The following is an 18,269-nucleotide window of genomic DNA, read 5'->3' as shown; positions in this document are numbered from 1 at the left end:
TTTTTACAGAGAGGAAGGGAGAGAGATAGAGAGTTAGAAACATCGATGAGAGAAAAACATCGATCAGCTGCCTCCTGCACACCCCCCACTGGGGATGTGCCCGCAACCAAGGTACATGCCCTTGACCGGAATCAAACCTGGGACCCTTGAGTCCACAGGCCAACGCTCTATCCGCTGAGCCAAACCGGTCAGGGTGACTCCAGTCTTAAGTCCCACAGCTAACCCCCACTGCCATGGGGCTAGCTGTGCACTTGTATTCCATGAACCTGAACCCTGTCATCAGTCTCCACTTTCTATGTATGCTCAGGAAGATGGGAGAGCATTTCTATAGCTAAGGTCCCACAGTTGCTTGTGGTCCCAGATGAAGCTCTGTCTTGTCACTATCACACACCTGCAACTAGACCCTCCAGCTGTGCACCTGCACACCCCCAGCCTAACCCGTCATTAGTATCCACTACCGTGTGCTCATGTGAGACTGAGCAATCACAGTAGTGCATATCAACAAGTGCCCCTGCAACTACCAGTGCGCCCACAGTTGGCTCCAGCCTAGGCTGCCTGCCTTGTCTCCCCCTACTTACATGTATGTTTGCAACCAGCCCCTGCCTCTACAGAGGGCCATAGCAGCTAACCCCCAGTGCTGAATGTATACACACCACCTGTTCTAGCCACCAGGGCTGTCTGGCTTTCATCCCTAGCCACTGGACCTGGAGGTGCCACTGAGGACCCTTGCAGTCACTGCAGACACTCTGCAACATTTGCCAAGGACCATACAGTTGTCAATGCTGTGGAGGCCTGTGGACTGAGTAAAAAAAAAAAACCCACACCAACCCTGAAACCCGTACAGTAACACATCCTGCACCGGGTGCCCTGCAGGCTAGACATAGGGTCACAGCGTGCTCCAGCATCCCTCACCCACAGGTGAAGAGCTTCCCTTACTGAAGCCAGTTCACAAAGTTTAAACCGCTGTTTGTTGTGATTTATTACAGAAATAGAAAATTAATACACCTGGCAAAGAGTTGAACCAATATAGAGCTTAGAAAGTATCCTTACACTTAAGAGTCCCTGTCAGAGGAGGCTTCCCAAGTCCCCATGCAAAGTAGAGAGCTGTAAGCCTGAGGAGCTATGGCATTGGAGCAATGGAGGCTGAGACCATGCCACTTTATATGCTGTTTCCCCAGGGGCATATTTTGTTCTAACAAGCTATAGAATAAAGGTGGCAGGAAAAACCTTTATGGTTAAAAATATTTTCAGAGAAAGAAACACCAACATCTCCATTTTCAACAGTTTGGGGACTAATAAATAAAAAGTGCATTTAGCTCTTCTGGAGTTATGGTGGGGCAAGTGGAATAAGAGGCTACTGAGGTTGGCCAGGTAAACACCTTGGTGTCTTGGGCCACGGTGGTGGAAGTGGAGGAATGTGAAAGCATTTGACTGGACTGATGAATTAGGAAAGGAGAGGGCAAGAAAAATGGCCTTTTTCTTGCTAAGGCAACTGGCAGGATGATAGGTGGTATTTTAGGAAAATAAATGCTGGGGAAGGAGCAGAGTGAGAGGCAAAGGTTCTGTTCTGGAACTAGTAGATAGCTCAGTGGTGTTATGAGGTAGATATGAAAGTCTGAAAATCAGGAAAATATATAAACTTGAGTGGCCACTATAAATATGAATTTAAAGCAGTGGGAATGAATGGGATTACCTAAGAGAGAGTGCACAGAGCTGCTTTTTATAATTTTAAAAGGCTCACCAGGCAATTCTCACACATCTGCAGTTAAGAACCATTGCATTAAAGCTAAATATAGGGTCTGTGATTTGGTAAAAGATCAGATGCTTTCCACTAGGGATTTTCACCACTAGTGCAGTAGTTCTCAGTCAGACGCTATTCAACTATATACAGGAAAATCCTGCTTTTTCAGTTAGATCTCAAGCACTTAACAGCAAAGTATTTTGGTTTGATAGAATGACAAGTAACCCCTCAAGTGACTGCTCTACCCCTTAAGATGTGTAGTGTTGATGCCAAAAAGAGTACAAACTGGGGCTGTGGCCACAGTTAGGTATCTAACTCTACTTCTGCAAGTCACAAATCAACAAGGCACAAATCACAGTGGCAAATGACTTTTTAATGATATTTTCCAGACCCAGGGCTTATCATGCCTGAATCTCTTCCAAGGTATTATCTTTATACTGCCACTTGTTCATTCAAAGAAATAAATGCCCTCACCATGTGAGCATAAAGAATACTTAATTATATAATACCTTGCTAAAACACAAGCACAATGCATTCTTTGCCCTGGTAAATCATATTCATAACCTCACACATGCCTAGATGAGACAGTAACAGAGGCTGCTAGATGCAGGATACAGATATATGACAAGAGTCCCTGCACTGGGGTTGTGAAGGGAAGAGCTGGGACTCGCAGCTCACCATCCCTTGCTCTGGTGGGGTACTCAAAGGACTGTGGCTGCACCTGGGTAAACACTCTGCAGCTGCAAGAATCACTATAGAAGATGCTCAACCCACACCTAAAATAACAACAGGCCACTCAGGTTTTCGCCAACTTTGTAATCCCCACCCTCTCACCACCTCCAAAAGCATGGCCATGATTCCAGTTGCTGGCACTTTCTTCTGCTCAAGGACACAGCTCCATCTCCACGCTGTGAGCTTCCAGATGTATATTTAAATTAGAACCATATAAACCCCACCTGCACTAGCCTAATGCAGCATCACAGAAACCACTGCCTATTGAGGCAACATTTTAGGCACCACATTGCTATATAAATGAGATTCTGCCAAACAAGTATCTTTTTAATAACTATTATTAGAAAGAGGACCTGTAAATAAGGCAAAATGTTTGGATTATAAAATATTTTCATACAATGTAGCATTATTACTTTCAAATACATTTAATAACTGCATCAAGTAGTGCTAAGCAAATTAAGTGTTGTCTAATAGAATATTTTTTTAATTCAATACTTGTCAAATTGTTCTGTGGAACATTATTTTCTTTATACTTTTTGCTAAAAAAAAAAAAAAAGTGGGTTTTTTTAACCATACTGATTTTTCTTCTAAAATGTATTTTCACTGTATTTCTCTTGAGATAATATGTCAACAGTATATTTTACCCAAGACTACTCATGGAAGTTTATGAGATGTACTTTTATACCGCAACAATTCCCAGAGAACCACGGTCATACTGTCATATGTCATCTGGCCAATGATTGCTGGTCTATGTTGGTCATCTTTCTTATATTTTTTGACATATGCCTGTCTTTTTATACAAGTGTTATTATGCACTATCCATTTATACTATCTAAACTCCCATGGATGAATGGCATATATTGTGTTTTAGGACCTGTTGTTAAATAAATGCAACTGACATGTCTAAGATGGTTTTTCATACAGAAATAGTTTTGGGGAGCCTCTGAAAATAGAGTTGTATTAAGTAGATAATTAGCTTATATATAGTAATCATTTCCTCAATAAGCTCCTTATACCCCTCTCTAACTTCTGAATTTCCTAACTAACTCTTTACAAGCACCAAGGATTATATAGTTTTACAAGTCCTTCCCTACTGACTTTTCTTTATAAAAATTCATCTTAAGCAATTGCTCCCCAAGGGTAAGGTGGGACCTGGTAAATACCACAGAAGCAACAATGCAATAGGAAGGCACTATATAATATATAAAATTACAATAATAGCAAACGTCTAAATGTCATACCATCTGCCTCAAAGAAGAGTTAAGTATATAAATTCTTGGGTTCTCAAACCTTTTTATTCTTCTTTTAAGAAATTATTGGTTAGATTTTCTCCACAAAAGTCACAAGAAATATCTTGAATCTCCAGTGTTGTCCTCATTTGGCCCTACAATTTTCACGAGTGGCCTGGGCACAAACACAGTTCTTACTTCTTCAGTTTATGGGGGGGAGTCAGCAACCAATCAAAGAGTAGGGACTCTTCTTCACCATAAACAAGAAGCAGTTGGATTTTTGATATTCTCAGAAATCTGACTTCAGAATAACCTTGAACTTTGAGGTCCCTACTTTGGGTATTGCCTTTTAATATTTAATTAAATATCTATCCTTCTCCATCTCTCTCTCTCTCTCTCTCTCTCTCTCTCTCTCTCTCTCACACACACACACACACACACACACACACACACACAAGAATTTTTTCTTAAGCCTAGAAAAAATGATTTCCTATTGAAATTATTCTTTGAAATTTTTCTTTATGATATATTTATCTTTTCTTAGGTGTGCTGATCAACGATCTGGCTTCTGACAATTTGAATACAAGCTGCTTAATTTATTAACATCTGCTACACAATAATCTTAATACAAGAAGTGGAGCTCTTGGCTATAAGAAATGTACTTGGCTCTCTGCTCTCTTCTCACAAAGCATAGTCCCAAGTGAGCTCATTCACTCTCATATACTGATGACTACCAGATCAGCATCTCTCTTCCCTGATCTCTCACTCTGGCATTCCAGCCCACTTGGCTATTTCTACTAATGTTCACATCATCAGAAATGAAACTGAAGCCTTTCTGGCGATGACGACCTCCCCACTACAATATGCCTCTCGCTAAGGATTCCTCTGTCCTTCTCCAGAAGAGAAGAGGAAACACAGGAAGAAGCACCTGGTGCAGAGCCCCAATTCCTACTTCATGCATGTAAAATGGCCAGGATGCTATAAAATCACCACCGTCTTTAGCCATGCATAAAATGGTAGTTTTGTGTGTTGGTTGCTCCACTGTTCTCTGTCAGTCACCAGGAGGAAAAGCAAGGCTTACAGAAGGATGCTCCTTCAGAAGGAAGCAGCACTAAAAGCACCTCAAATCAAGATGAGTGGGAAACCATTCCAATAAACACATTTTGGATACAAAAAAAGAAAAAGAGAAAAGAAACTGAACTTGGCTTCCAAACCAGCTTATCTTTCAAACTATCCCCTTCTGCAAATAGTACAGTCTCCTAATACCCCAAAGGAAAAAGGTGGAAGAAATGTTTGACTCAAACCAACCCTTTATCAAATCTGTTAGAAAGCCTTGCTGCTTTTTTTAACAGAATGTCGCCACATACTTCCTCTTCCTCTTGACTCTAGCCAATTCAGTACTAGTATAAGGATTTACTGCCTTATGTCTATACTAGAGGCCTGATGCATTAAGATTTTTGCAAGAATAGGCCTTCCTTCCCCTGGGTGCTGGCACCACCTTCACTCCAGCCCAGAGCCGCCTTTCCACATTCGCTCCGGCCCGGAGCTGCCTTTCTGCCTTCGCTCCAGCCCAGAGTCACCTTGCTGCCTTTCCACCTACTGCCTTCGCGCGATGTCCAGAGGCCCGGACCAGGTGGGGTGGGACGGAACACCTGCGCCCCGACCCGGCTGCCACCATCTTTGTCACGTCAATTTGCATATTTCCTCCTTATTGGCTGTGGGCACCATCATCTTTGTTGAGAAGTGAGTCAATTTGCATATTCTGTCTTTATTAGATAGGATAACCTCAACAGATTCTCAGCTCCTTACTGCTTCCGAGTCTTCCTACACACTGCTACCAGAATAATCTAGATTGAATATACTCTTAGCTGTCTTCTGGGTCTAAAATTTTCTATGAAATTAATTTTCCAGTCCTGCTTTTCTCAAGCAGCTTTCTGGTATACTGAGTAACTTCAAATGGTTTACTTCTGTCTAACTCATAACTCTTCAGAGTGGTTCTCAGGGTAATTCACAATCAGATCCCAAACTACCTACCCTGTTTTCCCAACTACTCTTAACATGCAACAAAGATTCCAAGTCAATCTACTCACTTCTTGTGATTCCGGGTTCCTTCATGACTCCAAGCCTTTGAAAGCATTGTATTCATATTCAAGAATGTTATTTCTCCCTTCAAAGTCTTACCCAATCAGAAAAGCCTAGCTTTTTACCCAAGTCCTTTGGTCAGCTTGGCCTGGGCCATAACCATAACTTTGTTGCTTCTAAATTCCCTTTAACACCTTTGCCCTTTTATCAAGAGTATGAATTCATCCCTGGCTAGTGTTTCTCGGTGGTTGGAGCATCCCCTTGTGCACCAAAGGGCAGTGGGTTCAATTCCCTGTCAAGGGCATGTACCTGGGTTGTAGGTTCAATCCCTGATCTGGGGCCAGGGATCATGCAAGAGGCAACCAATTAACATGTCTCTCTCATTTTGATTATCTCTCCCCCTCCTTCACTTCCTTCTATTCTCTCTAAAAACCAACTAAAAAATATCCTTAGGTGAGGATTAACAAAACAAAAAAAGTGGGGGGATATGAATTAAGATCACAGAGTCTTATTTTATTTTTTGCTCCTGTATAACCAGAACCTACAGCAGTGCCTAATACATAATAGGTAAATCTCTGTTCATAAATATTTGTTCATTGGTAATAACTGACATTTACTGAATGCCAGGCACTGTTTTAACTTCTTTAACTCTTATTGAACCATTAAATGACACTTAACTGTCTCTTATTGTTTCACAAATGGCAGTTATATCTCCTCAAATAACCAAGAAGCCTTTTCAAAGCAAGTAATGTATCTAGTATGTCTATTGTAATCTCCATAGTGCTGAATACATAGGAAGTTTTCAAATATATGCTGGGTATAGTACAAGATAAGGGCCACTGAATTATAGTGTCTTAGGTATGCTATGACTGGTTCTGAAATCTGGGGCAAATTTCTGAATTTTACGTGTCTCAGTGTCCTTACCTGAAAAACCAAAGACTAAATTACCAGATCTGGAAGCACTCTCCCTACTCTAAAATTCCATGTCTGATTTTTTTCATATTACCACTTTTCTGGGGTTCTGGTGAATATTAAAAAGAATACCTCATTGGGTTCTAAAAATGCAATTTTTTTTGTGTAGAAAATAATTCTGAGAATGATTCATACTCTCAGGCTTCCATCCTCTAATGCTCCACAGGATTTTTTTTTAAAAAATCTACCACAAAGGCAAGGCCCAAAAATTCCACATTTCTCTACATCTTTGGTATGAAGGAACAGAGGGGAACTGCTCAAAGGACATCTTCTGCCCCAAAGTACAGCCTCACCCTGAAGGAGAAGAGCTTCCCACCACAAAACTAAACACTAGCTGTGCTAGAGGAAAGGTGTTTAAAAGGAAAAAAAAAAAATCAGCAAATTCCCTGGCTCTCCAGTCTCCTGATTCAGAACAATGAGCTCACTAGTGGAATTGGAACACATTTTGGGGCCTGCTCTGCCTTGGAAAAAGCATTTAATTTCTCTGAACCTCTTAAGGCACCGACCTGAAAAGGAAGCCAGTGGGGAAACCCATTTACATGTGAAAAATGCATACATTTAAAAATGGGAAAATATACTTAGAAGTTGTAACACCATTCAATGAGAAGAATTACCCCCCACTTTGTTCATACCAACTCTACAGCAAATTAATGATGACAGCAAAATCTCTGAGGACAAAAAAGGGATGGTGGCCTCTGCCACAAGAAATGAAGAAAGTCACACATTATCTTTAAGAAGCATGAAGAAGGATTAAAATGAGCAGAAATTAATTACTCTTTGGTAAGTAGGATAGCAGTCCAGTGCCCTTTCAGACATCCTTGTAGTTCTCTGCCTCCATGCTGAGCAGCCCTCAGGGTTCCAGAGAAGACTGCAAATTCTGGCCCAGATCTTTGGTTTATGAGGAAGATACCTAGACACTGGCTCTCCCTCTATAGATTACTAATAATCCCAGTAGTCAGATTAGGTTCACAATTCTGTCTGTCTGTAAATTATTAAAAATCCAAATATTATAAAGTTATGGTTTTCAATCTTGAGACTTGATTAATCTTGTATAGTTCATGCCCTAGAACCCTGTGTCCCAGAGCAGTCCTGCAGTGAGAAACCTTCAGGTGATAGGAAGAAAACAAATTAAACATGTCAAACACGTCTGTAATCCAGCATGAAAGTTCTCTGTGGATACCTAGAAATCTATGAACATGTAGATAACACTAGTTTCAAACCACACTCCCAAAAAACCAACTAAATTTGATGCTTATATATCGACCAGTTTACTAGTATGAGACTTTTATTTGTTTTTAATTAACCCATCTCTACTTCAAGGTCAAACCACACTATAAGTCTCCAATGTTAATAACAGAGAAATACAGTTTAAACCAATAATTAGAGAATTATTTTCTGTAAAAGACCATTTTAAAAATATTTTTGCCTTTGCGGGCCGCCTGCCCTTATAGCACAATTCATAGAAAAATGAGTTGTGGATATGACATGAAATGTTTAACCATTTAAAAACATAAAAAGCATCCTTACCTTGTGGCCCTACAAAGGTGGCAGTCTAGATTTGGCAGCTGACTTAGGCAGAGTTTAAGACCAGAGGCCTTGGAGACAAAAGGGAAGGAAGGGAGATATTTGCCAAGAACTTTGTTCTTTTCCTAACCCTACCTTCATCCCCCTTTCTTTAAAGAAGGCTATTTAGAACAAAATGAAATGAACAGAGGAAGTCTCCACACACTTTATTTTCCACTTTCCCTGCTTTTTCTCATCTCAAGAAAGGATACAAAATGCAGTAACCAGAATCATTAGAATTAACATAAAACAATGATAAACTGAAGAAAGAAAATAATTTGCTAAGAAAATTTTAGATATCTCCAATTATTTTTACATATGACTTTTATACTACCTTGTTACTAATCAATATATCTTATCTTCCTGTGCTAAAAAGTAGAGGGAATACAACCTGGACTACTGCCAATCTCTAATTCAGCTTGCAGAAAGTGAAAGATGATCTAACTACCATCACCTTTTCTCCATAATGCTTTTCTCAGAATAAATATATCCAATTTTTAAAAAATTAAATTTCATTATAATAATCTTCCATTTTTTCCTTAACTTGTATATGAACATAATCTACCCTCATATTTCATGTAACATATTGCAATTAGAATCCTAAATATGTAAGTGAATTTTAGGCAACCAGACAAAGGATACATTTCAATCATCCAAAAATGCTAGGTATCTTTTTGAGTATTGAAATTAAAAGCCTTTTGATCACTCCTTCCTAAAACACAAAACGCTAACAAAGAGCAGTGTATAAAGAATAGGCTTTTGGATAGACTGCAGCAAAACTGGTTTTCAATAAGGTTGAGTTTTGCTCCATAGGACATTCAACAACGTCTGAGGACATTTTGGGTTGCTACACCTGAGGGAAAGGAGGGAAAAAGGTGTTTTTGGCATATTCTGAGTAGAGACAAAGATGCTGCTACAAGACATGGGACAGCCCCCACACCAAAATGTTACAATGGCAATGATGATGTAAGGCAGACAAAGATAGAATTTGTACAATTTTAAGCTGAAGTGCTTCAAGGTTGATATTTTCTTTAGAAAACAGCATGTTAAAGTTAAAAATTTAACGTAAAATATTTACTGGGTTGGTGTGGCTCAGTGGTTGAGTGTAAGCCCATGCACTGAAGGATCACAGGTTTGATTCCAGGTCAAGAGCTCTTACCTGGGTTGCAGGTTTGCTCCCTATCCCAGTTGGGGCAGGTGCAGGAGGCAACCAATCAATGTGTCTCTCTCAAACGGGTAATATTTCTATCTATCTCCACCTCCTTCCCTCCCTCCTCCCTCCTCCTCCTCCTCCTCTTCTTTCTCACTCTCTCTCTCTCTCTCTCTCTCTCTCTCTCTAAAAAACAATGGAAAAAATATTCTCAGGTGAGGAGTAACAAAATTTTTTTAAAAAGCACTATTTAATGGATAACTACTATTATGCTCGTCGGCATAAAAGTACTAACAACATTAAAGCATCTCACAGAAAAAACTATGTTATGACCTCAAGAAACTGAGTGTATTTAAAGCAAAGGATTTACTTCCTCCTATCAAAAGGTAAATTTAGCAATACTCAAACTAGGTTTCATATACTAGGTTTGAACTCTATTTCAATACAATTAACCCTCGCACTTATTTGATCCTAAGCATGATTTCAACCTTAAAATTAGCAGCATGGCTTGAAATCTGCTACTGAAAGAGAAACCCCTTTTAGCTAAAATAGTCTGCTTCCTCTTGACAACTATGAAAAAAAGCAAAATTCACTCTTTCAGAGTTCCTCCTCCCCTCTTTAGTTCTTTATGTACTGGAAAAGCAGATGCTATGCTACTATGAACTTGACCACCAAGACAGACGGGGTCAAAATGCAATGACTTTATGATCCAGCAACCAGAGATCATGTCGCAGCTGCTGAATATCCTTCCGTTTTCTTAAAGCTCTCTATGGAAGGGAGGGTACAACAAACAAAAACAGACTGTTGGACTGAAAAAAAAAAAAAAAAAGCTAATAATTAAGCAGGGGATCAGAAGCAGCTACTGAACTACTCCTTCTAGGAAAATCTCAATACTTATGCCATCTGTCAAAAAAGGCCAAACTTTTAACAGCCATCACCAAAAGCAATAGCTGACTCAAAGTGAAAACAACAAATAAAATTGGTAATTTTAGTCAATGCTTTTTCCACAACCCAGAAATCCCTTAATGCTAATGAGTAACAGAAAATCTCCTGCAAAACAGGATTGCAACATCCCCAAATAAACGAACTTGTTTAGGTCCTGACAGCAGTGCTGATCTGGGAACAGCACATTCAATTCAATTTAAGAAATAATAAACTGAAACCTTCAGACCAGATGCAGTCACGAGTGTTTGTCCCAGGGGTGTATAGGAAGTAAGTTGAGTGTTAGTGAAACGTGCTGGGCAGGAGGAGTCCTGCAGGATTGTGGGACGCGGGGCGGGTAGAGGAGACCAGCCTCACCAGAGGCTTTCAAGTTCTTGCATTCCTCCTAAAAGCCTGGTTGCCACCACTGTCCAAGTTCCACCCCTACCCCCAAAGTCACAGATCTTAAACATTGTACCCCCCCAAAAATGAAACAAGCTCCCATATACACCCCTGCCCAAACACCAGCAACAAGTGCTACAGTTTAGATAGAGCACACTGGAGTGTGAAGAAGCAGGGAAGATCATGTTTTTCTACCTATCATTAAAGATTCACAAATTTCTTAAAGCGAGATAAAACTGGACAGTGGAGGTCAACTTTTATTAAACATCATCTATGTTGGACTCTTTAAAAAGTACTAGAAATGTAAAGCGTTCAAGCTTATTTTTATATGTGTATTACACTTTTACAATAAAAGTTAAAAAACGAAAAGGCACAATAGTCTCCACTTTCCAGTTTCTTTCAATGGAATACTTATGTAAAGACAATCTCACTTTATCTGGGTACAATAATAAAGTTTGAAACTTCATTTTCGTATTTCTCATCAGTCCCCAAAGTTACTATTAATCCTTATGGTCCTATGCTATACTCGTTATTTAAAGATTGATCATTTGTTATACAAAACCTGGCTCATTGATTTAACTCTCCAGACCCAAACAAAAGACAACATATTATACACACAGCTGATCCTATGTAACTTGAGAAATATGCTTGTAAGAAGTGATAAAGCATTTCAGAAAGACCTTGACAATGTTTCTTCTTTCTAGCTGCTGGAATTCTTACATTACCTCAAAACATCATCTTTAGGGCATTAGGCCCTTGCCAGCCTTTCATTCAGAGTTGAATTTTTATTAATTTTTCTAGCTGAGATATATTAACCCTGAAATATGTACATATGCTAAAACAGACAAGGCCACCTGTTGCCTCCAGGCCTCAAAGAAATTCCTGCCAGGAGCACAGGGGGAAAGCCTTCCAAAGACTATCTTCGAAGCAGGCAGCTGCTCTAGGGTGGGAGAAACCGAAGCACCCTGAATTGGGCCCACTTTTACCCCAGAGTCTGGCCAAGTGGTGGGAAACACAGAGTTGTGGGAGGAAGGAAGGAGTGAAAGCCAGAATAACAGCAAAATAGACTGCTCTTAATCTAGGATGGTTTTAAAACATATCTTATAAAATGGACTATATATCTTCCTGAAGGTTCCATATTAACTGAAAGAAACTAAAATGGACAAATCAGAGGAGTTCAATCCCTTCCTAGATAAATCACTCCACTTGCATCAATGACATATAGTGCCTGCCTACCTTGGCTCTAATATAACTAAGGAATTCTGTAGCCAACCACAACAAAGTACTACGATACACTGCAATCTAAGTTTTGCTGTTTGGTGTTCTCATCAAATTAAGGTTTACATGATAGTAGTAGTAAAAAAATCCTATCTAATAAAAGAGAAACATGGTAATTAGCATACAACCGCTACCCTTCCCATTGGCTAATCAGGGCGATATGCAAATTAACTGCCAGCCAAGATGGCGGCTGGCAGCCAGGCAGCTGGAAGCGAACATGAAGCTTGCTTGCTTCAGTGACTGAGGAAGCCAACATTCCCCGCCTGCCTTGCCGGCCTCTGAGCTTACAGTTTGAAACATTGTAACAAATATAGAAGCTAAAAAAAAACCAGAAACCTGCTTTGAGCCAGACAGGATCTCAGAGCTGGAGTTAAACATTGTTTCGATTATAGAACCCAAACAAACCAGATACCTGCTTTCAGCAGCAGAGGCCTCAGAGCTGGAGCCAGAGCTAAAGCTGGCCCAGAAAAAAAAAAAGAGAAAAAAGAAAAAAAGGAGCAGTTGGGAGCTTCAGTCGGCCTGAAAACAGCCCTCAGCCCCTCACCCAGACTGGCCAGGCACCCCAGTGGGGACCCCACCCTGAAGGGTGTGTGACCAGCTGCAAACAGCCATCATCCCCTCACCCAGGCTGGCCAGGCACCCCTGTGGGGACCCCCACCCTGATCCAGGACACCCTTCAGGGCAAACCAGCCAGCCCCACCCATGCACCAGGCCTCTATCCTATATAGTAAAAGGGTAATATGCCTCCCGGCACAGGGATCAGCATGACAGGGGGCAGCGGCCAAACCCCCTGATCGCCCTGCAGCTCTGTGTGTGACAGGAGGCGGGGCCACAACCTCCCTATCCGACCTGCTCTGTGTGTGACAGGGAAAGGTGCCCCAACCCCCTGATCAGCCCTGCTCTGTGCCTGATAGGGGGGAGCTCCCCAACCCCCTGATTGCCCTGCGGCTCTGTGTGTGACAGGGTGCGGCGCCTCAACCCCCTGATTGGCCCTGCTCTGTGTGTGACAGGGTGCGGCGCCCCAACCCCCTCCCATCCCACGGGCCCTGCTCTGTGTGTGACAGGGTAGAGCCATAACCTCCCCATCGGCCCTACCCTGAGTGTGAGAGTGGCGGCGCCCCAACCCCCTGATCAGCCCTGCCCTGAGTGTGACAGGGGGCGGTGCCCCAACTCCCCTATCGGCCCTACTCTGTGAGTGATAGGGGGGAGCTCCTCAACTCCCTGATCAGCCCTGCTCTGTGCATGACAGTGGGGAGCTCCCCAACCCCCTGACTGACCCTGCTCTGTGCGTGATAGGGTACGGAGCCCCAACCCCCCTGATGGGCCCTGCTCTGTGCGTGACAGGGGGCAGCGCCCCAACCCCCTGATTGGCCCTGCTCTGTGCATGACAGGGTACAGAGCCCCAACCCCCCTGATGGGCCCTGCTCTGTGAGTGATAGGGGGCATCGCTCCAACCCCCTGATTGGCCCTGCTCTGTACATGACGGGGTGGCACCGCAACCTCCTCATCGACCCTGCCTTGAGTGTGACAGGGGGCGGTGCCCCAACCCCCCAATCGGCCCTACCCTGAGCGTGACTGAGGGTGGAATCGCAACCTCCCGATCCGCCCTGCTCTGTGCATGACAGGGGGCGGCACCCCAACTCCCCAATCAGCCCTGCTCTGAGCCCGACCAGGGGCTGCACCTAGGGATTGGGCCTGTCCTCTGCCACCCGGGAGCAGGCCTAAGCCAGCAGGTCGTTATCTCCCGAGGGGTCCCAGACTGCAAGAGGGCACAGGCCGGGCTGAGGGACCCCCCCCCCTCCCCCTGAGTGCACAAATTTTTGTGCACCGGGCCTCTAGTAAATAAATAATCAAGTCAAATGTTGGATGCTGGGCTACACAATGATTTTCATTACAATGTTTAGCTCTGAAGAGAGCTAGAAGACACTCTGGGGGAGGTATAAATCTTAAGTATTACGTGTTCAGTAAAAAGAACATATTAATTAGGGTTTCATAATAAAAATTACATTTTAAAAATAACAGTCATAAGCTAAGGAGCAACATGTTCTCTGGCTTCCCCATCAGGTCTTTCTACAAGTAGGCTGGGGCCTAACAGTAGATAAAGGATTACTAAGAGACAGTACAGGCAGCAGCTGACAGCATAGACCCCAAAGGCCGCCTATTCAAATCTCAGCTTTTAGCTGTGTGACTTTGGACAAGTTCATCTCCCTGTGCCTCAGTTTCCTTACCTACTGGGTGATGGTAAGGAAATAGAGTTTATCATGGAAGACTGATATCAGACACACAAGTTAGGCTTACATCAGGTTTATCCCGTCCACCTGTTTGGGGATTTAGTGGCTCTCCGAAACTAAATCAGCAGAGAAATCCAGTACTGAAAATCTGAGAAGCATACCCTTAAATACAAAAAAACTCCACCTACCAAACCCTCTCCTCTTGCACACAAAACAGAAAACACACAGGGCCTTCTCTTCTAGCAGCCATTGTCACTTGCCATGAAATGCTTTACACTCTAAGCAGAAATTCAGCCCCTTGACAAGGACTAGGGTTGTATATTAAAATATTGGATTAACTTTGCCTGAGATGTCCCAGTAACTGAATGAGTCATTCACTTCTTCAGCAACAGTAAAATGTCAAGGTTGTCAACTGCAGCCCCAAATGTTTGCAAAAATCATTTCCAAGTGATCACCAAACCAAACCCAAATACCTAATTCAAGATAACACTTTAAGTTAAATATATCAGTTTTTATGATTTTTTCCTGTAATGAAAAAAATTTTTTTAAATACGGTTACTGGGGTTGGGGGGGGGGAATTACAGTAAAATGAGCCCCAAAATTATTAAACAGAATATTAAACAAGGCCTAGAATTCCTCCTTTTGCTCTTGCTTCACAGGGTGTATCCTTTTTAAAACTTTTTTCCAATCTTAACAAGCACTAAACAAACTCTAAACTCAAGATTTAAAGATACCCCATGTATATATATCTCACCATATTTTTCCCTATCAGGCTACTGTACTTAGAAGAAACAGAAGCTTTAAAATTTTTTGATACATCTGTTTATAACAAGATTTTCACTACCTCACACCTGCAAAATACTTTGCGTGTTCTAAACCGATGGTAGCATCCACATGGAGGTCTTTTTCACTTCTATAATAATTCAGGTAAAGTCAGTAGTTTAATTTGAAATAAAGTCAAGCCTTTTGCCCTAACGTATCATAAGAACAAATGACAAGGATACGTATTCTTTGGTCCTTTAAAGTGTTACACACACACACACACACGTCAACTTGCTCTTCCACGTTTCTCTATCCCTTAGTCAAGTGGTTGTCGGATCCGTTTGTCAGGGTTTTGAGTTTCTCGGGTTCATTCATTACTGGGGATACTACACAATATTCAGTTCAACTAAAACTTCCTTGGCGTCCTGGTCAGTGGCAAATAACTAGAAACGAAATACACGCGGCACGGCATCCTTCTCCGTTTGCTTATTCTTAGCAACTTTAAATAAAAGACTGAAGAGGGGTCCTTTTCCCCACTCGTCTGACAACTCGACCACCGGGCACAGGGCTGAGCGCCCCACAGCTTCCGGCTGGGGTATAACACGCGCTTCCCCGCTAGGCTCCCACGTCTGCTCCGAACCAACCCGATGTCATAGCTGAAGAATGACGACACTAAAACCAACCCCACCGATTCACCTCGACTAGGACTGCAACACCCACTAAACTTTTGTCTATTTCTAAAGCGTGGGTGGGGTCAAAACACCTCGCCGCCGGGGTCTGCGGGATCCACTTCCGCGACTGGATGCGCGCTCGGGGCCTGTGCAGCTTAACCCCGCGCGGGCCGAGGGGCTGCCCCGGGGCGGTCAGACGGCGCTGCGCCAGCCAGGGAGCGCCCACGCCGCGCCCGCGCTCCGGCCGGCAGGTGCCCGAGGCCGGCCGGCCTCACGGGCCAGAACGCGAGTGCAGGAGCCCGGCCACTGCCCCCGCGCGCGGTCCCGCCGGGGCACGCCGCCCGGCACTTTGTTAACTCGGCGCGGCCGGGGAGGAGCAGGCTCTCCGCCATCCCCACGCGGCAAAGACGGGCTGGAGGAGTCTTCCTCCATCCAGTCCGGGCTCGCCCAGCCCCGGCGGGGGGCCTCCGCGGGAGGGAGAGGGCCGGGAGCGGCGGGTAACTACGCCCCCCCACCCCCTCGAACTCAGCACCCCCGGGGCTTACCTGGGGGAAGGAGCCCTCGCGGCGCTGGCCCTTTGGGTAGTCTAAGTGACCCCGGTCCAGCATCAGGTAGAGCGAGAATATCACCACGCAGAAGATCGCGCTGCCGAACACGGTGAACTGGCGGCTTAACTTCATTTTCCCCGGGAGACTCGGGGCCAGGGCACTGTCTTCACCCAAAGGAGCCGGGCGGTGGACGCTCTAGGAAGCGGCCGCCGGAGGTGCCCCCACTTCCGAGCTTGGGCTCTCCTCGCTTTCTATTGCGGATGCGGGTCCCAACCACGCTCCGCACCTTCTCGCGGGCGCCGCCACGCGCCCTCGGCCTTTGCCCCGGCCCACCGCCCTCCCTGGGCGTCGCTCCCCACGCGGGACCCGCCTCCAGTCCGTAAAAAGGGCCCGGAAAACTTAATCTCGAGCTCGGTGCCGGCACCCGGCAGGCCGAGCGGGGCAGGCGGTGGAGAGGTCGCCGCTCGGACTTCCTGCCTCCGCCGCCCGACCGAGTCCGCAGGAAAAGTTTTCTCCGCAAAGGGCAGGCGTGTCCTCCTCGCCCAGAAGGAGTGGGTTGGGCGGCTCCGGGGCCGACGGCGCGGAGCTGGGTCCCAGGAGCCGAGGGGTGAAGGTTCGGGTCGGGAGGAGCCTAGCCCCACAACTTAGCACCAGGACAGCCGGGCCCGCCTCCGCGGCACCGCCCCCGCCGCCCTCAACTAAGCCCCTTCCTGCTGCAGCGGCCGCCGCAGCTGAGGTCGGGTCGGGAAGCAAGCGGGGTGAGAGGACGCGGGGATCGGGCAGGAATTGCCCCCCAACGGGCGCCCACCTGCCTGCCTATCCCGCCCCCCGTCGCCCCTTCCTCTCCGCTCCCCAAGCAGGGCTGCGATGAGAGGGCGTAGGGGGCGGGCGGCGGTGGCGCGCGGAGGAGGAAAAGGAGAGCAAGGAGAGGACTATCCCCGGAGAGAAGCCCGCTCCAGCTGCAGCCGCAAGTCCCCTCCTTCCTTCCCGCTCCGCAAACGTGGAGATGGCGGCGGCAGCTGCGAAAGGAAGCGCTGGTTTTCCAGCGCCCCTCGGCGTCCCTAACCGCCCGCCACTAGCAGGAGGAGACGGCGGCGGCGGCGCGGCTGCCGCTGGGTCAATAGGCGCCCGCTGCCCGAGAGCAGGAGCAGACGGCCGGCCCCGCCCCTAACCGACGCGCCGGAATGAGGAGGCGGGGCCGCCAGCGTCCAATCACCGCGCGCCTCCCGCCGGGCCCGCGCCGGGGCTGTGGGGAGACCTCGGGCAGCTCTCGTCACTGCGAGGCAGCGCCGCTGGAGTTGAGGCCCTCGGAGGCTGGCTTCCAGGCGCCCGCTGCCCACGTCCCACGGGGGCTGAACCGTCTCCCCAGCGCCCTGTCGCTGTTCAGGTTTCCCGTCCTTGAAGACCCGGTCCTGGCGTGCCTTGGACGGGAACTCTGGAGCTGTAGGAGAAGAAGAGAAATGAGTTCCAAATTCTGGGCAGACTCATCTCTTCTTGCATTGCTTCTGGTGCCTTCCTGGCGAACCCCGAGGGGCAGCAGGCTGCCAGGGCGCGCGCCAGGCCGGCGTAGACATCCGACTCCAGGATCTGTGCGGGAGGCCTGCGAAGTGACGCGTAGGCCAGGTGTTCATGTGTTCCCTTCAAATTCACCCTTTTTTGACTGTGCTGTGTAAATGCATCTGGGCCTTTTAAAGTACGTTTCCCTTTGCCAGCAAGGGCTGAAGCTGTGTCAGTAGGGGGAGCTGCAGAGACAGTGCAGGAAAGAAGTGGGGCTGGGGGTGCTGCCCGGGTTTGGTGTATTGGTAGGCAAACTCTGGCAGCCTACCTGACTTGCTCTTATGCCGAGACAGCCCTTTCCTCCCGCGTCCCCAGCTCCAGTGCTTTTGTAGTGTCTAGCAGCGGTTCTCAACCTGTGGGTCGCGACCCCTTTGGGGGGCTAACGACCCTTTCACAGGGGTCGCCTAAGACCATCGGAAAACACATATAT

At 45.7% G+C, this 18,269-nt stretch overlaps 1 protein-coding gene and 1 pseudogene across 2 annotated transcripts in view; one reads left to right on the top strand and one right to left on the bottom strand.

Annotated features, from left to right (window-relative positions):
• The window catches only part of MAN2A1 (mannosidase alpha class 2A member 1), a 158,845-nt gene extending 142,206 nt beyond the window's left edge, over positions 1-16,639 (bottom strand). Inside the window, exon 1 of the mRNA XM_081090174.1 lies at positions 16,280-16,639. Within this exon, the coding sequence (XP_080946300.1) occupies positions 16,280-16,414 (135 nt within the window). The 5' untranslated portion in view covers positions 16,415-16,639. The remainder of the gene's footprint in view (positions 1-16,279) is intronic.
• LOC308518439 (small ribosomal subunit protein eS27-like) lies at positions 4,446-4,817 on the top strand (annotated as a pseudogene). Its single transcript has one exon. The product of its transcript is annotated as a small ribosomal subunit protein eS27-like (transcript).
• Positions 16,640-18,269: the final 1,630 nt, after the last annotated feature.

The sequence above is a fragment of the Myotis nattereri genome (genome assembly GCF_964212035.1).
Source record: "Myotis nattereri genome assembly, chromosome: 4".
Lineage (NCBI taxonomy): Eukaryota > Metazoa > Chordata > Mammalia > Chiroptera > Vespertilionidae > Myotis > Myotis nattereri.
Note: the sequence above shows the minus strand (reverse complement) of the source record. Positions and strands in the feature narration are given on the sequence as shown.